Source organism: Callospermophilus lateralis, chromosome 9 (assembly GCF_048772815.1).
Source record: "Callospermophilus lateralis isolate mCalLat2 chromosome 9, mCalLat2.hap1, whole genome shotgun sequence".
NCBI lineage: Eukaryota > Metazoa > Chordata > Mammalia > Rodentia > Sciuridae > Callospermophilus > Callospermophilus lateralis.
Genome location: NC_135313.1, coordinates 21,442,498 through 21,464,605, shown reverse-complemented (window position 1 = coordinate 21,464,605; position 22,108 = coordinate 21,442,498). Strand labels below are relative to the sequence as shown.

Here is a 22,108-nt window from a genome sequence, read left to right as displayed (position 1 = left end):
AATCTCCTAGACAAAGAATAAGGAAAGATGGTCTATAATATGTTTCTGTCCTATGCCACACGATTGAGTTGTGGCAATCTCTCCCTGGGTTCCAGGTTTCTCATCTGTAAGGCCACAGGGTCCTTCCCATTCTGATAACAAACCAATGAACTATTTTTTAGACTGAGATCTATGTAGTCTAAGAGACTATACTTGCAGAGTTGAAACTATCCTGTAATTTTGTTCTCTCCGCGCCTCAGATTTAATCACTTGATGTCTAATTATTATTACAGTATGATGGGTACACAGTAAAAAAAAAATCATTATTCATCTCTTTCAAATGATGTGCTTTTTATTCAGAGCCCTCTAGATCAAGTCTAGGAGTCACTTGTCACATTGTTTCTCATTTTCTCTTCCTAATTTAGTGGAATTAGAAGAGCTCTAGGGCTAAGGATATGGTTTAGGTAGAGAATTTGCCTGGAATGTGTGAGGCCCTGGGTTCAATCACCAGTGCTCTTAATAAATTTTTTTTAAAAAGAGCTCTCCATGATTTTTCTCCATAGACCTCTCAATATTAGAAGGTAGCACCCATAAGTTTAAGACCATTCATTCCCAAACCTTGTATTTCTCTCTTCGAAGTTACACAAGAGGGAATTGAAAAACTTGTTTAAAACAATAAGAAATTGGTGCGAATGAGCTGTTGAAAGGAGCTATTAAAGTCCTATCACTATTGTTAGCAAACTAAGCATTAGCATTGTAAACCAGAGTATTTCAGAGCATTTGTCCCACTTCCATGTTGAATCTATTATTTCTGAAGTCCATACCTTACTTCCCAATCTTATAAACTTAAGATAGAAAAGAACACATAGATTCCAACAGCACACAATGAGATCAATCTGTCTTGAAGAACTGACAGGGACACGCGTGCGCGCGCACGCACACACACACACACACTATGAAGAGAATAAAATTGTCCTGTTTTCATAGCAACTTAACAAAAGCTGATCAACTTTATATAATGACATGTGCAAAAGACCTTTAGAAATAAGGTGCTATTCAAATGTAAGAAATTATTTATTATAGCTTTAAGAGTTTACAAGCTCTACACTAATCGAGTTGATATTTCTTTTGAATTGCCCTATAATGTGTGATTCAAGTAGACTCTGCCACAGCTCTCCTCTTATGTTTTTTAGGACTGGGTAATTGAAAAACACTGCCCTTATTTTTAAAATCACTAGCTTGCTATTGTCTTTACAAAGTAATTCAGCATTGTATTCTTTTACATAACCAATTACTATAATTCACTTGAAATACAAACTGTTTCACAAAAATTAACATATAATGAACAATTTTTTGAAACTTGAAAAAAATCGCTTGACTTTTATTCCTCTACTTAGAAAACTTGTTCCAAAGGGATAAAAAACAAAAGCAAATGCAGCATTGGTCAAATCTCTGGGTTTGGAAAGCTCATTTGCTCCAGTTCTGAGGTCGTTTTAGAGTCCTCTCGGCATTTCCATTCTGGATCTAAAAGAAAATAATGAACCGAGTTGGGCATCCTGCCCATTTTATAACTTGGCAATGATTAAATGTTACTGAAACAGCACTAATTAGAAAACAATCTTCTTTGAAACTAAATGTGTTGACACATTTACAACACTCAAATGGCTGTGAAGAGAGAAGAGAGCTTTATAGTCCTCTGAATTTCATTTGTCCAGTTGATCAAATGCAAGTCTGTGGTTTCTACTACAAAAGTACAGAATGATCTAGCCTGATACTGCTGTTGGCTTATGCTGCACATATCAGGGTGAGATTTGTGATATAAATAATAAAAGAGTCAAAATTTTATGGAGATTTAAATATTCTGGTTCCAGCATGCTTCAGACTTTTCTAATATTACAAATGTATATTTTCTATTTGAAAACTGGGAGAAAAACCACACAAACACCTTCAAGTAGTTTTTTTCAAGTGGAAAACTACTCCAAGAAACAAATTTTAGAACAAGACACTGAAGTGGTACCCCAACAAATTTTAAACAGCATCCCAAAGTGAGGGAAACAAATAAATCTCATCTACTTACAAGTTGGTTTTGCTGTTGGAGGAAATTTGGTCCGGGTAATAGCCAAAATTATGAAAATAATGACTGGCCATAAGATCAAGACAAGTGTCCAAAACTGCAAAATAAAAAATCATAGGAAAAATTGTTAATCAAGTTCTTGAGTCAACAAAACAAAACAAAAACAAAACCCTTGAGTATAAGAGATATGTTACATCATAATATACCAAGGTGGATATTTGGCTCTCCATAAATATGGTTATTAAGAAAGGAATGAGAAACTTTTAAAACTACAAGAGACTTTACAAGAATGATTGCTCCAGGATTAACACCTTGAAATGTTCTTCTGAAGTTTCCTTTCTGGTCACCTGTTATGACTATCTCAAGCATGACTATCTTAGAATTCAAGTCTGATTGGTAACTTCCTTACTTAAAAATCTCTGAGACTCAGGAGGCTGAGGCAAGGGGACCACACATTCAAGGTCAGCCTCAGCAACTTAGTGAGGTCCTATGCAACTTAGCAAGACCCTGTCTCAAAATTTAAAAAAAAAAAAAATGGTTAGGGATATGGCTCAGTGGCAAAGCATTCCTGAGTTGAATTCCCAGTACCCCCCTCCCACACACAAAAAAAAATTATGTGAGTTTCTCAGGTGCTTCTTAGATTAGAATAAACATTCAAAACAGGACATATGAAACCCAGTGTCATTTCAACCCATGCCTTTCTTACTACTTCCAATGTGAGTATTCTGTGCTCAGCCACAAAGACCCGTATGTGCCTTAGAAATGGCTCCATAAATAATGTTGAGCAAATCAGTAAATTAATAAACTAACAAAATGAATAATTGAGTCAATGAGCAAGTAAGCCAACAGGAATTTGAAGTTCTCTACAAACCTCCCTATGCCGCTGCAATATTCTGTATCTGCTTTCACCATAGAACTTCACATGTTAGAGTCAACATTTTTGGGGAGATGGAAGGAAGCAGAAGGAGGGGCAAGAGCAGGGAGTGGTTCCCAAAATAAACAGGCAGCTCTTATGACAATAACAGTTTCTTATTCACCCCTGAATTTTCACTACCTGGTACAAAATAAATGCTCAAAAAAATGCATACTGCATGGAAATTTAAATTTCTATTAGAGATTTTCACTTTAAGGTGCATTAGCAACCGCTATTCCTTCTTATGTAGACAGGATTCAGTTTGAAAGTCACTAACTGCTTAATATTTTATATGCCTATAAAATCAGCTCCAGAGCAGTGAAAAACATATTCACAAGAACATTAACTGTAACACGCAAACAGTTACAATGCTCAAACTAAACGATAGAGAACACACCCAGCCCCTATTCGATAAAATTAGACTTGGAACTCTGCTTCTGTTACTTCTGTGGTCACACTTGCTATCTTTCCTCCCCTACTTTTCAGAGAATTTTGGCTTCTGCCAAATCTCTTTCTGCCTGGGGCTTTTCAATGCTCTGAAGCAAGCCAAACCCAATCAATTATTGATCCTTCAATAACTCCTAGCCTAAATTTTCGACTAAAATCCCCAACACGTGCCTAAGACCACTATTCTCTTTACTAGTAGGCTTGTCGCCAACTTCTTAGACTTTGAGTAGAGGGACAAGTTTTACAAAGTAGAAGAAGTTCAATGGAGATGGAAGGAAGTTTAAGGTGTTTGGTTTGATCTCAGCTGAAATGCTCCCAGGTAGGACAAATTGCTTGATATGAAACAGCATTTCTCAGACATTTGTGAACATGGAAATCATTTGGGATTTTGTAAGCATGAAGATTTGAATTGAGTAGATTTTAAGTGGGGCCTGAGATTCTATATTTCCAGCAAACTCTCAGGGTAGGTGATGCTGCTGGTTCATGGACTACACTTTGAGGAGAATGGAAGTAGATGTATGCCACCTTCCCCGACTAGCAGGATTGTTTATAAGGTCCTGTGATGTTTTTGTTATAAAGTTTCTTTGAGATCGTCTAGTGGATAGAATTCAGGGTATATTAAAACAAACAAATTTGCTTTTCAATGCTTTGATAGTTGAATTTCAATATAATTGTTGTTATTTGTAATCTTACTTTTTTTTCATTTTAATTTTTGAATTTAAAAACATTATTCTTAGAAGGGTCATAGGTTTGACCAGATTGCCAAACACATCTATAGCATCAAATATATTAAGGATCCTTGATCTGACCCAACTCCCTTGTTTTATTCTCTGGGTGTGAAAAGCTAGCATAACTTGTCCAAACTCACAAATGCAATTAGGAAGCAGACAGGGGACAAGGATCTGATCCCAAGATACATAGCCAGGAATTTTTGTAATTATTCTGCTGCTCTAAGAAGCAAAGAAGAAAGCATTACAGAGAGTGTATTGGAAAAATATGAGTGCCATAGAAATAAAAGCTATGCTATTACTCCAGCCTAGTTTCTGAAATAGCTGAAATTTAGAGTCTCTTTTTCAAAGATCCTGGATAAAATTAGATAATATTTTATGGGTCTTATTTGAAATGTAGACTATAAAGAATTAAGGTTAAAAAAATTAACACTTGTAGGTTTATCAGTTTGGTATTTGAAGACATAGTTATAAGCAAGCATTCCTCTGAGTAGGTTTAGTGCCCCACAGCTGCTATTAGGCATGTCTATTCCTTTTCTATGGGAACCCTGTGAGAATTCAGAGATTGAGATCAACTCTACCAACCCAAATAAGCAACCACGTTCAAATGAAGCTCATATACTATGGGATATTTTTTTAAGTTATTTTTTGATTGATCTTATATTTTAATGAAGATTTTTCATAAATTTTGAAATTAGTTTTAGATATCTTTTAAACCCAGACAAAAATGCAGTCTAAATCAGAAAAGTTTAAGGCAATTTAGGTTTTGTTAAAGGCAAAAATCACAACATGCCCACAAACAAATCTATCATCATAAGCTCTCCCTGGGATTTTAGGTTAAAGTGAGCTGAGAACTTCATTGTATACGAATTTTAGAGGGATAATAAGTATAAAGCTCTCCACACTGTGATCTTGAGACTGTTAAGTTTGACAAATTAATCACAGAATCAAAAAAAAAAAAACCAAAATTTAAATTTTCATAGCTGCAGGATTGATCTTAACACCAATTCACATATTATCATAAGAAAGTAGAAAGATGCAATTTAAAGAATCCAAATACCAACCAATGAGTTATGACTTTTTAGTTCACTTGTTTGGAGAAAGGGCTAATATATTGATTTTAACTGTATAGACCTAAGAGCTACATAAACACATAAAATAAAGCAGGTTTTAAGGTTTGGTATATTTGCTGATATTTTAATTATCTCACACTACCTCTATGCCTCATTTGCATTTTATTCCCCTGCATTCTTGACATCTAAGGGCATATGCACACTGAATACTTCACAAGACCCTTGGGGGGCTAGTCTTTGTGCTCTTTGATTTTTCTCAGGTTTATATTCTACTGACATATCCCATTCTGTTCTTTCTCTTCTCCTTCCCTTCCTGGACAATTCAATTCAGAAGTCCTTAGGGGACTAGAGTGGGAAGATTGGAAGTCTAAGGTCAGCCTCAAAAACTCTGCAAGACCCTCAGCAACTTAGAGAGACTCTGTCTCAAAATAAAATGAAAAACGAAAAGTGATGAAGATGTGACTCAGTGGTAATGTGCTCCTGGGTTCAATCCCCAGTACAGAAAGAAAGAAAGAAAGAAAGAAAGAAAGAAAGAAAGAAAAAAGAAAACCCTCCTCCAGAGGAACCATGCTTCTCACTGTCCATCAGGGGAATTACAAACATGGGAGAAAAAAAAAAAACTAGAAAGAATTCTGTAGTGTTGGGTGAGAATCAACAATATGGGCATAAACTCCACATTTCCAAAATATATAAAGAGACTTAAATGTAGGTAAGTGCACATTCCTTATTTCCTACTTTCCTATTTTCTAGTTCCACAGGTTCTGCCTCATTTTGTACCTTTTGTCCCAGCCCTGGTAACACTCACTCTTCCAACAAACTCTAGTTTCTTTTAGTGACATCTGGGAAGTAGGTGTGACCATTATTATTGAGATGTCATTATCTGTAGGCTTGACAGAGTTACAGAATAGATACAGAATATGGGGAAAGATAGATGATAGCTAGATAGATAGGTAGATAGATGGATGATTCAGGTAGATTGATGGGTAACAGAGATGCTGCTTAGAGATTGCCAAAGAAGAATGAGAAGACATCCAAGTACACAAATGCCAGTCTCTGGTTAGATCTGAGCATCAAATTTGACCCACCAGCCAAAGTATTAAAAGACAATTTGATAATAAAAAGCCTAAGTGAATAAAGTAGAAGCCATAAGTCTATACAGATATGAATAAATTCAAAAGCAAGCAGAAGAGTTGAAAGCTTAGTAAGTACATAGTCTCAAAATACTTTGCCACAAAATGGGGCAACTTGACGTCATGTGCCATCTGATGTGATGCAGTGGGCGGAAGACAGCATTGCCTCTGTGACGTTCTTGATATTCTGATATTCTCGGCTCTAAAAATGAAGAAACAACAGATGCCATACAAAACAACTGCTCTTGAATGTTCAAGAATACCAGGGTTGTAAAATTCAAGGAAACGCCAAGAATGTGTTACATGCTGGACGAAACCAGAGGCTTGAAAACTAGCAGCAGCACATGATTCGGAACTTGAGCGGCCCCAGTTCTGGCAATTGGTAAAATTTGAATTAAGTTTGAGGATTTGATGGTGGTATTGGTATGCTGGGTTGTAGGGAATGCACACAACAGTGTTCAGGGCATCTCAAAAGGCTCTAGAAAAAAATATTTTAAATTTGAAATTCTTAAAAAAAAAAGGTTTAGATGTTATTTGAAAGATCTGTGCATTTCTTTTGGAAAATCCAGACTCAACTTTAAAAAATAAAGCAAAAGATGAAAGAACGAAGAAGAGTTAAAAACAAATAAGCTTCATATCCAAGAACTCTACTACTGTAGGCAGGTGTTAAATTTGGGGGAATTAATGATGATACCAGGGTACATTTCAGGAATGTTGCAGTCAATGAATTCATCTGCCCAAAATTATGAGTTTAAATCTTAAGCAACTCTTTGAATCCATCAAACATAAATTCACTCTAAAATTGCCATTTAGAACTGATCTGGAGTGCCCACTAACATAATTAAATTACCTAGTAATATTTGTGTCTGTATTTGCAAAGAACTACTGTGTTGAATCTTTGAAACTCTCACAAATCTAATTTCTGAAAAATCTGGGCAAATCATGCACCATTACCCTGTCAGACCCTTTATTCTAATTCCTGCAAATCCATTTGGTTCAATTTGTGTCTGCCATTGTTATTCTTTTCTAATCAGTTTCACTAAAACATAAATAAGAAAATAAAGTCCAGGGGACTTTTATATTAATAAATATTATTGCATAGTTTAAAATTTGAAGAAAGCACTTTAAAATATAATTTGGAGACTCCATAAATTTAATTACTATATCTTGATCTTCTTAGAATATGGGTGAAAAACAAACTAAATTAATGGAGGTTTCTGTCTATTGCTCACAAATTTTGTCCTTGGCTTCAACATGACCGATGCATTAAAGAAGGACACTTGATACACTCCACTCCACATAGCCACATTAACTGTTTTGCTCCTATAGGTATATAAGTTTGTGTCCCTTGCATGGGGAGGTGAGGGGATGGGGGGGATTGAACTTGATTATGTCAAAAATCAATGACACTGACTATAAGTACAATTACCAAATTTCAATAGGGTTTATTTGCCCAACACTGAAAACAAACAAAAATAAAATGACTTAGCTAAAGAGTTTTCATTCCCCTCAGTGTTATCATAATCTTGGAGTCTTAAGGAAACTTAAAATGCAATAGTCATCTATATAAGGTTTGCAGCGTCATTAATACACAGAAAATTGTTGAGCACAGACTGTGTACCAAGCACTGAGGATAGAAAAATTGAGGTTTTCAGTCTCCCGAGGAAGGGAACCAATTTTAAAAATCACGACAGAATGTAATGGATAAATGCTATGAGGCAGGAAGTACATAGAGTGTGAGAGGAAGACAGATGAAGGAAATGTGAGTCTAAAACCCGACAGAGGAAAAAGAGGGTGAAGAAAAAGTATGCATGTTAGATATCTTTGCTTGTGAGAAGGAAGTAGAAGTCTTCAAGCAGAAGAAACATATGGATGAAGACTCACAGATAAGAAGGAATATTCCAGGTATAGAAATAAGGACAGAACTTCTGGTGCATCAAGAGGTAGGGAAACATTGCTACCATGTGGCTGTCCAACCTCTATTTGAATGCTTCTAGTGACAGGAGGTTCACTACCTTGTGAGACTACATCAGTGGACAACTCACATTGTCTGATGTTTTTGCTCATATTAAGGTGGAATCTTCTTCCCATGCTACACTCATTTTTCTTAGTTTGCTTTCCCCTTCCACATGAGAGTTCTGCAAGTATTTGAAGAAAGACAATCTCCTTTCTTCCTGGGTATCATCAACAATTCTCTATTAAATCTTGTTTCAAAATATCTTCCCCAGGATGAATTCTTGTTGCTAAGTGATCTTTTTATAATTAGTGTCAGAATTTGATGTCATACTCCAAATGATAATAGCTAACATATATTGACCGTTTAAAAAGTGCAATATGCTGTTGAACACTCAACGTGCATCATCTCATTTAACATAACAAGCTCATTTTCTCTCCCAGATGAGAAAATCGAATCTTGAAGAAACAAAATAATCTTTCCTTCCAGAAACCACTAAGCTATCTATATAAAGCTGGCGTTTAGACCTAGAGCCTGGCTTTAGCATCAGCACAGTTAACCATTAAGCCATAGAGAAAAACCACTATAGCAGAAACTGCTGGCTCTCGTTGATCTGAATATTATGCTTTTATTAGTTCAGCCTTGGGACTAATAAAATAGTTTTTTTAATTATTTCAATGTTAGAGAGCATTGAAAGTCATTTAAAGGTCTTCCTGGAACCGAGAATTATTACTTTTTATTACAAACTTGAAAATAAAAATTGCCCAACCTTCCATACAATAAAGTCTTTTCCTTCCTCTGATATTCTATCCTCTGATATTTATTTTTTCCATATACGATAGCATGGCTGTTATTTGATAGCAACAAGAGGATTCCAAGGTTCTCATCTTGAAATAAGAACTTGGTACCTTAGATCTGGAATCAACCTCAGTTTTGCCCCCAAAATGAGAAAATACAAGTGGCCTAGTATTCTCCTTCAGTTGGGTTTTCTGCTCTTTGACACTGTCTTCCATAAATATAGGACTCATCTGAAAACTAGGACTAAGATTTTTTTTTAATTCCATGCTTATAGCTTACAATGCAATTTTAGAGATGGGTGAATTTTCTGTGATGTCTATGAAAACAATACAATGTATATTGGAAAGTAAGCCAATATATTTATTTCTCTTTCTCCCATTTCTGAAACACCTTCATCTCTTTACGTATTATTCATTGACTAAATTTTTAAAAATCCATGTGTCCACTATGTGTTCAGCATGATAATCAATAGATAGAACTAAAACTGTTGAGCAATTAAAAGGAATAAATGGTCCAGATTCAGAAGAGATAAATGTGTTTCATTTGCCTACTGGAACACTTGACCACACAGTAGAGAGAATTGTGCACGACCTAGTTTATTTTAAACTGGCTTAGAATTAAATTTGGAATTAATATTTAATACTAAATTGTTCCAAAATAGAAATTAATATACAGACCAATCTGCTTCCAAAACTTGAAGCTAAGACTTTCTTCCTCTTTTTTTTAGTTACTGTGAAAAGAAGTTGTTTGAATAAGGTGGGGATTTGGAGAGAAGAGTCAAGTTTAATTCAAAATGTCAGAGATAGCAGGAGTGTCCATGAGAGCCTTTTCTAGCATCAACTGAGTTAATGTGAGAGGCACTAGCAAAATAGTTACAACAGAAAATAATCCACTGACATTAATTATTTCATTCAGGTCAAAAATTTAGAATTAGAGTTCACGTCCATCAAGATCTGAAGTCTCTCCTTGATGGGTCTTTTCAGGACCCATTTTCTTAGGGAAAGATAAACCTATTTTTGTGTTATGGAGCCTTTCAGCCTGCAGCCTGCAGCCCTTGCTGTCCCAGGACTGCTTCCTATCATTAGCTAGCATCTCTTTAGGAGAGTCTCCCTATTGCGAAGCATCTCCTCTGGATTGTATCTTCATTTTACCATTATCTGTAGAGTTAAATTACAAGCCCAGCAGGGTAGCAACTACATCCAATTGATTTTGTATAACACCTAACATTTCTCTTGGTCTTTTTTTTTTTTTTAACTCTTCTTTACTATTCGTTTTTTTCCAGTATAATTAACGATTGATATCACCACAAATATTTGAAAATTGCAATGTCTACGACCTCCTTAGCAGATATGGTCTCTTCTTTGGTGGGATGTACTCTGAGCAGGGATCAGAGAATATTGTGAAAGAAAACTCAGCTCAGGAACAGTAGAAAAGAGGTAATGCAAAGAATAGACTCAGGATTGGGGAAGTCTGACTTTGATCCTTCAATTCATGATGTGATCTTGGACAAATCCCTTGAGTTCTCCGTGACGCTGTAAAATTAAGTCAATTAGATAATCCAAATATTCCAGAATTCTAGTCTTTGATTTTATAAAAGGAGAGATATTTACTTCAAGAGTAATTTTGAGAGAGGTCAACCTCAAAAATTGTAGCCAGATTCAACATTATTTGTTCTATTTATTTCTGACTATATCACCTTTTGTAATTCTTTTTTCATTTTCTATTCCCGCATATACTTTTACAATAAATATACTTCCTCCATAACCCTCGGTCTACCTTAATATTTTTATATTTTTTCTTCTTCTTCTTGTATATTATGTGTTTCTCCATTAAAAGATCCCCAACTGTCCTTCACAGACTGTTCTGCCTACCACCTTGCTATGTGATGGAATCTGTTTCAAGTTGTCATGGTGATGATGCAGACATTTTTCCTTAACATTCAGTAGGGATAGTACATTCCCTGTGTCACAAAACTTAATTTCTATTTGTCTGGATATAAAAATTTATTTTTAAAGTACAATTTCCAGGATGATATATAAATATCAGATGAAAATGTGTGCATTTTAAGCGACTGCTTGATGGGTACCCAAGTCTAGTTCCTACACAGGGATTAGCTCCTCTCCTTAAATTTCTTTTTTTTTCTTTCTTTTTTTTTTAAAGAGAGAGAGAGAGAGTGTGTGTGAGAGAGAATTTTTTAATATTTATTTTTTTAGTTTTTCGGCAGGCACAACATCTTTGTTTGTATGTGGTGCTGAGGATCGAACCCAGCCGCATGCATGCCAGGCGAGCGCACTACCGCTTGAGCCACATCCCCAGCCTTCTCCTTAAATTTCTATGCACCATCTTTTCACATTCATGTCTTCTAATTTACCTCTATTTTTCTCTTTTCACATTTTAAAAATTTTATCTCCCTGGTGATGTATGATCCTAACTTCAAGACCTCTTCTTTTCTCTAAAGTGTGAAGTTTCCTATCACCTACTATCCTTTCCACCTGTGTCTTTGAGTCTCCTTTCCAATACTGAAATGAAGCTAGCCCCAGGCAAATCTATGATAAAAGCAATGTCTCTTTCTTTGCCTGCCTGTTCTCCACTCAGAATTGCCCTTCTTTCTCCTCTTACCACACCATATTCTATAGGTGTCTCTTGTCCCTCTGGAGGGTCCTAATGGATTCTTGTCCCTCTGGGGGGTCCTAATTGGCCTTCTGAATTTTACCAAATCCTGGGTTTTTTCTAACCTCATTTTTCTATAACTAAGATTTTTCTGTCCTGAGCCCCATTCTCTCAAAGTGCACTTAAGATTGGAATCATTCCATGTTCTAGAATTAACTATTAGCTCATTTATTCCCCTGCCCCAGGAAAAGTGTAATTTCCAGATGCTTTTTAAGGATTTTTGCTACAGGGGAACAATGTATCACATATAATACATGTGTTATCATGGACAATTATTATGGTATCATGGGAAACATATTTAGCATATCTGATTACATCTCCTTTAAGTATGCTACCATGTCTGGAGGAAACTGAAATAGAGAAAAATTCCAAAGCATCAACAGATACCCACTATTTTATATATGAGAAAGGAACTTCGTATCATAATTTCTAAGAATAAAATTTCTCAATGAAAAAAAAATATTCATCTGAAGCTCTTGGAGTTCTTCTTTTTCTAAAGTTTTGGGAATTGTAAGGAACACATACCACCTCAAACCTTGTTTATCAGCAATAACAGCAATAACAGTCCTCAGTTCCTCCATGCTTTTATTATATATCTATATCTATATCTATCTATCTATATATGTTGTTGATAGACCTTTATTCATTTATATGTGGTACTGAGAATCGATCCCAGTGGCTCACACAAGCCAGGCAAGTGCACTACCGCTGAGCCCCAGCCCCAGCCCTGTTTTGATTATTAACTATTGGATTTTCATCACTTTTGAACTTTTTGTCAATTTCTTCCTCTCTCCCACGCCCTTCCCCCAGATTTCCTTTCATCATTAATCTGAATAAAATGACACACACATTGCCCCAAATCCCTCACTAGTATATTTGTTAAGTGTTTCATCATTTATAAAGCAATTTTAAATATATGAGCTCACGTAGGTCCTTCCACCCTAGAGGGTAGATGCAGCAGACCTCGTGCCTATTTTACAAGTGGGAACCTAATGCTTTGAGAACTTGTCATATGCTATGTAAGCCATGGGTGGAACACTGGCAGGAGTCCAACTCTTGTGCTCCGACTCTTTCCCTGCCAAATGCTACCCAGAATGAACCACGTGATAATTATGGGAAATTTGTCTTTTATGCTCTTTTTACAGTTAACAAACAAAAATGTTAATGATTTTATAATTTTATGTCTAGCACATCTAAGAAATCACATGACACCTTATGATTTTTAACCCTGCCCATCAAATTCACAAAGGTGAATGACCATCTAATTCCTTCTCTTACTGCATACATCAGAATACTGAACAAGCCTGAAGTGAGATAAGGTACATAGATAAACGTCGGTTTCTCTGATGCATATTATTTGCATATTATATTACACAACTGAGTCTGGAAATTCCTACTTTAAAGTGAAACATATTGAATGTCTTTTTGGATTTCCCTGGTTTCCAAATGTTTTTCTGAATATATGACGATTCACAGAAACAAATTCCTTCCTCAGTCTCCTTGAACTCTCTCAGGTGAGACTCTAATAGCTAGCTTTGTAATTTAAAAAGCAAACATTAATGTAAGAGCACAAAAACAATGTTGCAATGCCAAGCGTAGAAGTAATTTGGTAATAGTCTTAAAACATCACATACACCGGCACCCACTAGTTTGGCCTTTCCAGTAAATGATTTTGAGATACTGGTTTCTTAAAATCTCTTTCATATTAACAACTGCCAAACTATTTCTTTTCTATATCTTACTTTTCAACCAAACTTTCTATGGCTTTTGATTTTCTAGTATATTTCTTCTCATTTCAAATGATTTTCAAATGGTACTTTACTTTCATTCATCCCATTTTAAACTAAATTCATTAAGAAAAATTCTAAAAGCATTTTGGCCTGAACCCAGAATTCAACACTAGTTCTAATTCAACAAGTAACAAGGCACATCCTTTCCTTTGCCCAGGGCATGTCCTGATTTACTCTTTTAATTTACTGAAATCAAAAGGCTGCTTTGGGGGCATGTTAAGACTCGCCCCATTAGCTAAAAGACAGATGGAGAGATGAATTCTAAACATCCTATTTTCTGCTTTGAAAAATACCTTTTGACTCTTCTTTTTCCCTCTCATTAACATCACATTTTGGGATTGCCTGGAATGTTGTCCTGTGCCTGCAGCCCCCCTACACCCCCCACCTTTTTTTTTTTTTGACTCACCGGCTGCCTTTTGACCCCTAGCCAATTTTTCCACACCAGGATCCGAAGTTGACGAAACTGGGAAGCCATCCTTCAAACACCCTGAAGGAGAGAGAATCCTCTCTTCCTCTACTCCTCAAAAGAAGAATTGTTGCCCCGTCCAACCTGCTGCGTGTCACTGAGCCAGGAGACTTTTCACGGCATAGCTTCTGTGGGAACGGGGCTCTGAAACCCACCGTTCTTCTCTTCCTGATGGATCTTTCCTTTCCGTGAAGCTTTGATGAGGAAGCACTTCTCCTCCAACTCTTCTTCCACAACGGGACCCAGATCAGTGTTTTTCAGCAACTTGTGCTTATTTTAAAATGACATCCAGTTGCTGCTCTTTGCATGAAGTCTAGACTCAAAAGAGAATGAGTATCATTCAGATAATGCCCCACTGTAAAGGAAAAAAAAAAAAAACCAGGTGAACCTACACCTCCTCCTCTCCATGAAATTAACTACCTATCCACACCTTACAGAGCCTGTCACCTGCACTGGACGCGTCATAAGGAATTAGGTGGGACCCTTGCCAGGCCAGTAGGACTTGTCCTACATTCTCTTGCCTTCTTTCCTGCGCACACTGCCTGCTCTGGTAGAGGCAGGATACAGACGGCATTTTACAGACTCAGGGCCCAGTGACTCTCATAATATTTTTAAGTGTCATTAAGATGTTTTAAGTCAATAAGGCCAGAGCTCAACTGAAAAAGCTTTCAGCCTCAGCCCATTGTTAGATATACTAAGGGAATATCAATCTTTAACCTATAAATTTAATACTTCAATTTGGGGGAAGTGACTTTGTTGGCTGGATCCCATCTTCTATCACGATGTACTAGATTAGAAATAATACAGTAAGTGAAAGGTGAGCTGTAGGTGACATACAGTGGATCCCCTCATTTTGGCAGTTAGGGTTAAAGGAAACAGACTGACCCCAGATATTTCTGTGACCTCTTCTACCTAGGATGCTCTCCTTTCCTAGAGCTCTCCCTCTCAAAATTATCCCCAAGTTGATGTCTCCCATGAAGTATTTTTAGATATCTCTCATAAAATATATTCTCTCTCTTTTGAATACAGCATAATTTTTGTTGTTGTGTCTCTGATAAAACTAATATTTTTTGCCTTGTGCATTTTTTTTAATCTCATTTTTCTCACCAAATTGAAAATTCTTTGAGAACATGGCCTATTCTGTATCCTAGTACTTCACAGATGGCCAGTGCCTAAAATATCCTACTGGATTTAACTGAATAGACTATTTGAGCCAAGGCTGGTTTGGTGAGGTTCCCATTTGATCCTCACACCTTTCCCTGGCTGATCCAGACTCAACTTGCAAAATCAGTTAAAGTATTGTTTGAGTTCTCCTTTCAAACCTGGAGTAAATGCTGGTTCAGCTGCCTGGGCTCCAGGACGACCGTGCAAAATTGATGGCAGCCAGCCTGGGGCTGACAGAAGCCTTGACGGCACATGCCCATTACCTCAACTCCAGCTTCATCTCTACTGTGCTGAGTCTCTCCAAACCCCATCCTGCCAGGCAGGCAGACCTGAATATCTGGATGGTATCCTTAATCTTTTTCTGGACAAAGTTATAGGCAAGGTACTCCTTGGACAATGGAGGGTCCCAGAGATGATGGCACATGGGAGCACAGTAACTGACATTTGCCTGACTTTCCCAATCTTTGAGGATGATTGGGGCCCCTGCTTCCCAGCCTCCTTCTATTACTATCTGTCACAATCTACAACCCACTAATGGTTTGATTAAAAAATAAACATTACTTAGTTGTGAAGACAAGGTGGGATTTGGAATGTGATTCTGCATGCAGAGGGACATGGCAGGCTTGGTTGCTATATTCAGTCAGGTTACTTCAGGGTAAAAAGTATTGACTCACACATGGCGGATGCACGTGAGAGGTCAGCTCAGAATGAACCACATGGTTTCTTCCAGAAGCTGCTTGTCACAACTCCAGTATAATCACAGAATTGTTTTGTTTTGTGGTTGTTTGTTTAACTTCAGTTCAGGCCGTCTTTGTCCTCTTGACCGGACACCTTCATCCACTACCTCTAATTTTCTAATGAAGATAATGTGTTTTATTACAACTCATGACTTCCAGGGAGATCTATTTCTTCAGAGTAATTTCCAAGCTATACATTAGGTGTTTCATATACATGAGATATTTCTTTGCATTTGAAGGCAGTGGCATGGGTCCAAAATCATCACACATATTTCCTTGGAGACTGAGCAATCTTTCCCCAAATATAATTTGAAATAGCTTCCATTAGGGTGCATAGATAATCAGACATTAAAATTTTGCCCCTTTCTGAATGTCAAAATGTTGGTATCTATATGACCATACCTAGTATCTTTCTTAAGTTTGCAAATTTCTTTTAAGGAGTAATTTTCAGAGATGTTTCAAACAAAAGTCATTGCCTAACATGAATTGTGGAGGCTTTGCTTTCCACAAATTACAAATCATGAGTTCTATCCTGAACAGAACCTGAAGTATTAGTAGATCAACCAAAAGGAAACAAGAGAAATAATGTACTAGGAGATTAAAACTAGTGGCTGCACAGAGGAGAATGTGTCTGTGTACCCTACTCCTCGTTCTAGGATGGAAAGCCATTGGCAAATATCTTAGGAATTTTCCTAGAGGAAAAAAAGGCAATTGGTAACCAAAAATATCTGTACATAGGATAAATTAAATAGCTGCCGAAAGATATTTAAAAAGCAAAAAGCCATATTGAAAATCAAAGAGAGGCAAAGTTAGAACAACACAATGTATGTTTAAAAAAAAAAAAAAAAGGAGCAGCTTGTTTACCAGTTAAGCTGTTAAAAGTTTTTTTGTTTTTACAGTAGTACTGAGAAGTTGATGCTACTCTACTTAGCAGGACTATGTTGCCATGCCACACACACTACTCAGTCATTCCAGTGCTCTGCCAAGAGGCCAGCAGACCCAAGTTGTTTTTAAGGATAATTTCCAGGTCTTAATCTATAACATCCACCTAAACTCCCCTTTTCTGCTGATGGTGACTGTGCTCTTTGGAGATCAGCAGGTGCATCCCTTTGTCAAGCAAGAAGCCACCACATCTACTTAAGTTTCAGTAGGATTTGCTTTGGTGCATTCACTTTGCCAGCAGTAAAAACTCAATTGCTTTATCATGGAATCTTATGATTCTGGAATTCTACCTTCCTGAGCTCTAATAATTACAAGTTTTAAGAACAGTTCTGCCAGCCCAATTTTGACTAATCCATGCCTGAAACTCATATGGAACATGCATAGTCATCCTTTGGAGTTGTTGTTATCTAGAGCCCGCCCGGTCACTGTACCTCCTGAACATAGTTAGTTAGAACAATGGCTCTCCCAATACTGCCCAAAGAGAATGCCAGAACCACATGAGCATTCGACATGGTAGCCCTTGTTAGTTCCCACTCATGTAGAATGTTCCAGGGCCAGGCAAGAGGTGTCAGACCAACCTTAAATGTGGTATTAATATGGCTGAAACACATTAATTTGTTTTAATAGCATTTATTAAAGATCTCTAATAGTAATAATAATAATAGGAAAGGGAGAGGGAATAGAAGTAGGAAAGACAGTGGAATGAATCTGACATTACTTTCCTGGGTACATATAAGAATACACCACAGCGAATCTCACCATCACATACATCCACAAGACTGTGATTCTAATTAGAATAAGATCTACTCCATGCTTGTATAAATATATCAAAATAGATTCTACTGTCATATACAACTAGAAAGAACAAATAGTAAAGAATAACAATAGTAATAGCAAAATAATCACAAGACTACAAAGCTCAGATCTGTTTAACTTGATGCCATACAGTAGGACTCCAGCACAGGTCCTGCTTCTTAGTAAATGGTCAATTAATGCTCATTGAACAATGATTAGTAAACATTTGCTAAGCAGTTATTGAATCATCAGAGGAGCCCTATCATCAGAAAACTGTCACTGTCCTCATTTTCAAAGGAAGAAAGTGACATTTGGGAGATGCTATAACTTGCCTGAGTTCGCACAATTAGAAGTGGAATCAGTGAGAATAGCAGATAGAACACCCAAACCTGTCTGCACTTTAAATCCCTGTGCCACTCTGTCTCCAATCCCAGGCACTGCACTCCAAGGGAAGAGCTGAGAAAAAAAAAAAAAAAAAAAAAAAAAAGGAACTTCAAGGGTTTTCTTGCCTCTCTATGGACCTACAATACACTTGTGGATAGTTTTTAAAAGTACACATAGAAAAAAATGATTGACTAAAAGGAATCCGGGTAAAGGAAGGCTCCTCTTTTAGACACTTTGGTTGAGCATCAGAGTACTTCACAGCCTGGCTTTTGCCAGCTCCTTCGGGGTGTCTCTCCACCCTCGGCTATCCCTGCTGCCATCTGCTGTTATGCCACAGATGAGGACTGTTCGCTTTCAGGCTTTGGTCAAGCTGTTCCCTCTGCCCAAAATGAAATTGTGCTCAATGACTGACTCAAGTGTTACTTCCTCTCTGAGGCCTTTCCCAGAGCTTCCACCCACCACACCTCTACCCGCAGCTGAGTTAATCACCTCTTCCTCTGTTTTTCCATAAACCTTTGTTCTTGAGGATAGTCAACTCCTCATTACCCTCTGTGATAGTTAGTTTGTCTCTGTTCACACTACCAGCCCCTGGCATGCAGGTACCACGTCTTACGGAACACCAAGAGCTGAGGGTGAATTCTACATCCTTAGAGAATGATGAGAACTCAGGCCTTGCCAGACCAAAAAGTTGGTTTGAGGTAATAGAAGATAAATAATAGAAGCTGAATAGTTAGAGAGTTAAAGGATGCCACATAGAGGATTTAGAATGAAAAGTTCCTGGCAATTCCTCCAAAAAGACAGATTATGATAAAACTGACACTGGGGAAAGACATAAAATTTACTAGAATGAGATATTAATTGAAGTTGAGTCCTGAAACCCTTATTTTGAATGCTAAAAATAAAAATCAAGTGGAATTGAGTTGATAATGAAGTAAAATAGTTTAGGAATTTTAATAGCAACCAGAATCATAATTTTACTTCCAAACTGGTTTTTACCCACAACATCAGTGACAAGTTACTTTTTTTTCCCCATTAGTAGACTTTTAATTAAGGTGCTATGGGTTGCTAATCTCATACAGAATCTAATCATTATGATAAACCTGATGGGCCAATGTTATCTCTATGGATGAGAAAGCATAGACCAAGTGATCTCCTTGGGTCAAGTGGCTAATGATTTGAACCCTGATCTCTGTGTCTTCAAAGTCTGTCTTTTAATGGGCCCTCATAAGGCAAGCATGGGTAAGAAATCATGGCAAGTGCATGCATTAAACTCAGGTGGAAATGTACAACGTGTTGGGAAATTGAAGCTAACTCATGGCAAACATAACAGCAACCTTCTTTTATAAGGAGGGTGGAACTCCACCTGAGGATTAAGATAATGAGGCACCAATTGCTAATACCTTATTACCTGTGATGTAAGGTGCTGATAGCTGATGCTATGAAGCAGGACGGTGTGAGGAAGATTTAGGATTTTCAAGTGCTTTATCAGCACTGAGACACTTCAATGAAAATGCAGACAATGACTGTCTCCAGACACAACTGGTAAAAATCTGATCCACAAAACCAGAAAGCAAGATATAGTTTAAAGGAGTTTAAACAAGACTCACTCCAAGCTAAGTTCTAAAGAAACTTGTTCTCCCAAAATGGCGCAACAGTCCAAAATTCTCATCACAAATAATACAGTCATGTCAGGAGAGCCAGTTTGATAAATCAACCGATTATCTTACTTACCATTGAGTCATGTGAGCATGGGAATTTCAAGGTGATTTACAATCTTACAAAGAATTACTCACCCACTCAATCAGGGTGAGTAATAATTTATTTGGTTAAACTGGTAAAGTATGTTGAATTAGTTAATTTTACTACATGTTTTGCAGTAGACGTGTAAGGATTAGTAATAATGGAAGTCTGTAAAACTTGACAATTTTTTTTTTTTTTTTGGCCAACCACTTAAAAAAAAAGGAAAGATTTCAGATAAGGTATTAAGAAAGATCAGTGTCTCAGGGCTGGGGACATAACTCGGTTGGTAGAGTACTTACCTTGCATGCACAAGGCCCTGGGTTCAGTCCCCAGCATCACCAAAAAGAAAACAAACAACAATTTAAAAAAAAAAAAGAAAGAAAAGAAAAGAAATATCAGTGTCTCTGTTTTCATAATGTTATAATCAATTTTTATTTCAGAGGAAAAAGTGAAAATGAGAAACACTATTGTCTTCTTCTCAACTTGTGTTTTTGCTCCAAAAACCTTAATGCAGTTAAGACACGAATCTATATATTTATCTATTATCACTTCTTTCTTTATGGAAAAAAAATGCAGTAAACCAATTTTTTGTGTGTGTTTTAGACTTTGGTAACAGGCCTCTTCTCAGAGCAATTAGAAAATAGATTTCACAAATATGAGAAGTTTCTAAATTTAAATGTCAGCATGCATTCTCTTGAATGCAACAGAAACAAAAGAGGAGTTTCCTTACATAAAAGAGAAAATGATCATTCCTACTCTGTTAAAATTTCAATCTTCAGTATAAGAAAAATATCACCTACCTCTGTTCCCATAATGTTGAGCAAAATAGAGTGTTTTTATATGTTTTCTACACAATTACTACTGCAGTACTTTGGAAGGATAAAACTGGGGGGAGAAGCAACTGGCCAATGATTTCAATTCAAATCAATAATAAAATATTTTGGTTGAAAAGTCTAATGACTGAAGCACTAATTGGTCAGTCTGCAGAGAAGTAAAAATCTTAGTTTTCATGTTCCCTTTTATGGCCTCCTGGAATACCACTTCTGTTTTATCAGGCCCCCGAAAAGCAATATTTTGGAAGTAGAGGAAAAGGAAAGATGTCATAGAGAAATGAAAAGAAACAACTGATTGTCTTGTGTATTGTTATCAGATAATTTCACTTCTGAACAAGAATAGGTATTTTTAAAATAGGATAGAATAAATTCACAAGGTCACACTCAAAAATATCCTTTTTTGTGTGTTTGTAGAGACATACATATATACTCAGTATATATTCTTTACAAAATATGTAGCTTGAGGTACCAAGTGTGTACATAAGTATGTAAAGAACAATCACAAAATTTTAGGCATTGTAGAAGTACATATAGATTCTAAATGTGGAGAGAATGGTATATAATAAAAATGAAACATCTGGCTCTCCAGCTGTGTGGTTTAATGATTGTTTTAATGATAGCATGAAAGGAACACAATATGTGGCCATCATATCAGTGAAGTCTTGCTGTAGAGAATCAAACACATATTGAACCAAATTTTGTAGCACATAGATTCGCCCTCAGTATTTTTCTGAACACACGAACCTAAAATCAACCTGAGTTAAATAACTGCACATGTATTAACTATTTATTATGATTTTGAACTTAATTTTACATAGTAACCCTTTTCCGATGGGGAAACACTCCCATGTAAAACAAAGTAAATGTATTTTCATCTAAAATAAAATTTGATTGACAGCACTGAAGTTCATTGTGCCCATTCTGTTATTACCTGTGCTTTCTTCCTGAACCACGGCATTGTTTTGAAAGCTGGCTGTGATCTATATACAGACTATAATAAAAAAGAAATTGTACAAAACTCTCTGAGAGGCTTGCCCAAACTTTTCCACCATTGAGACTCTTATGGGAGACATAATCCCTTTCTCACCCATAGCTTGACCCTCAACTCTTTAGCCTTCCTGTAATGAAAGTTCATTGCTTGAAGCAAGCAAGTATTTTGTGTAGCACAAGGAACCCATGAAATGAGTTCTGTCATGCCATGGTTCTGTGGCCTCAGGAGGTCATTGCAAGAAGGTATTTTGTTATAGCAACTTCATTCCCTGAACTAGAGGCCATGTGAGAAATGAAGACATGTTGAAAGAGAAGGCTCTAACTTACCACAAGGGGACAGAAAGCTTACGAGGGTTTATTTAAAGGAGAATTGTCTAACAAGGAAGCAGAGAATGTGGGGGAGGAAAAACAAAGGGGGGGTGGGTGTTTAGCACTCTAGCATTTCCAAGCAGGTCCACTTCAGAGGCCCAAGCACATTACCTAGAAGGTGGAGTCAGAGTT

The 22,108-nt window shown here is 36.7% G+C and overlaps 1 protein-coding gene across 2 annotated transcripts in view; it reads right to left on the bottom strand.

The window, feature by feature from the left end:
- Positions 1 to 14,031, bottom strand: part of Abca12 (ATP binding cassette subfamily A member 12) — a 162,293-nt gene extending 148,262 nt beyond the window's left edge. For both annotated transcript variants that reach the window (XM_076866065.2, XM_076866066.2), the window contains exons 1-2: positions 13,963 to 14,031; positions 2,057 to 2,150 (exon numbers count right to left, since the gene is read on the bottom strand). In XM_076866065.2, coding sequence (XP_076722180.2) covers positions 2,057 to 2,150; positions 13,963 to 14,031 — 163 coding nt within the window. The remainder of the gene's footprint in view (positions 1 to 2,056; positions 2,151 to 13,962) is intronic.
- Positions 14,032 to 22,108: the final 8,077 nt, after the last annotated feature.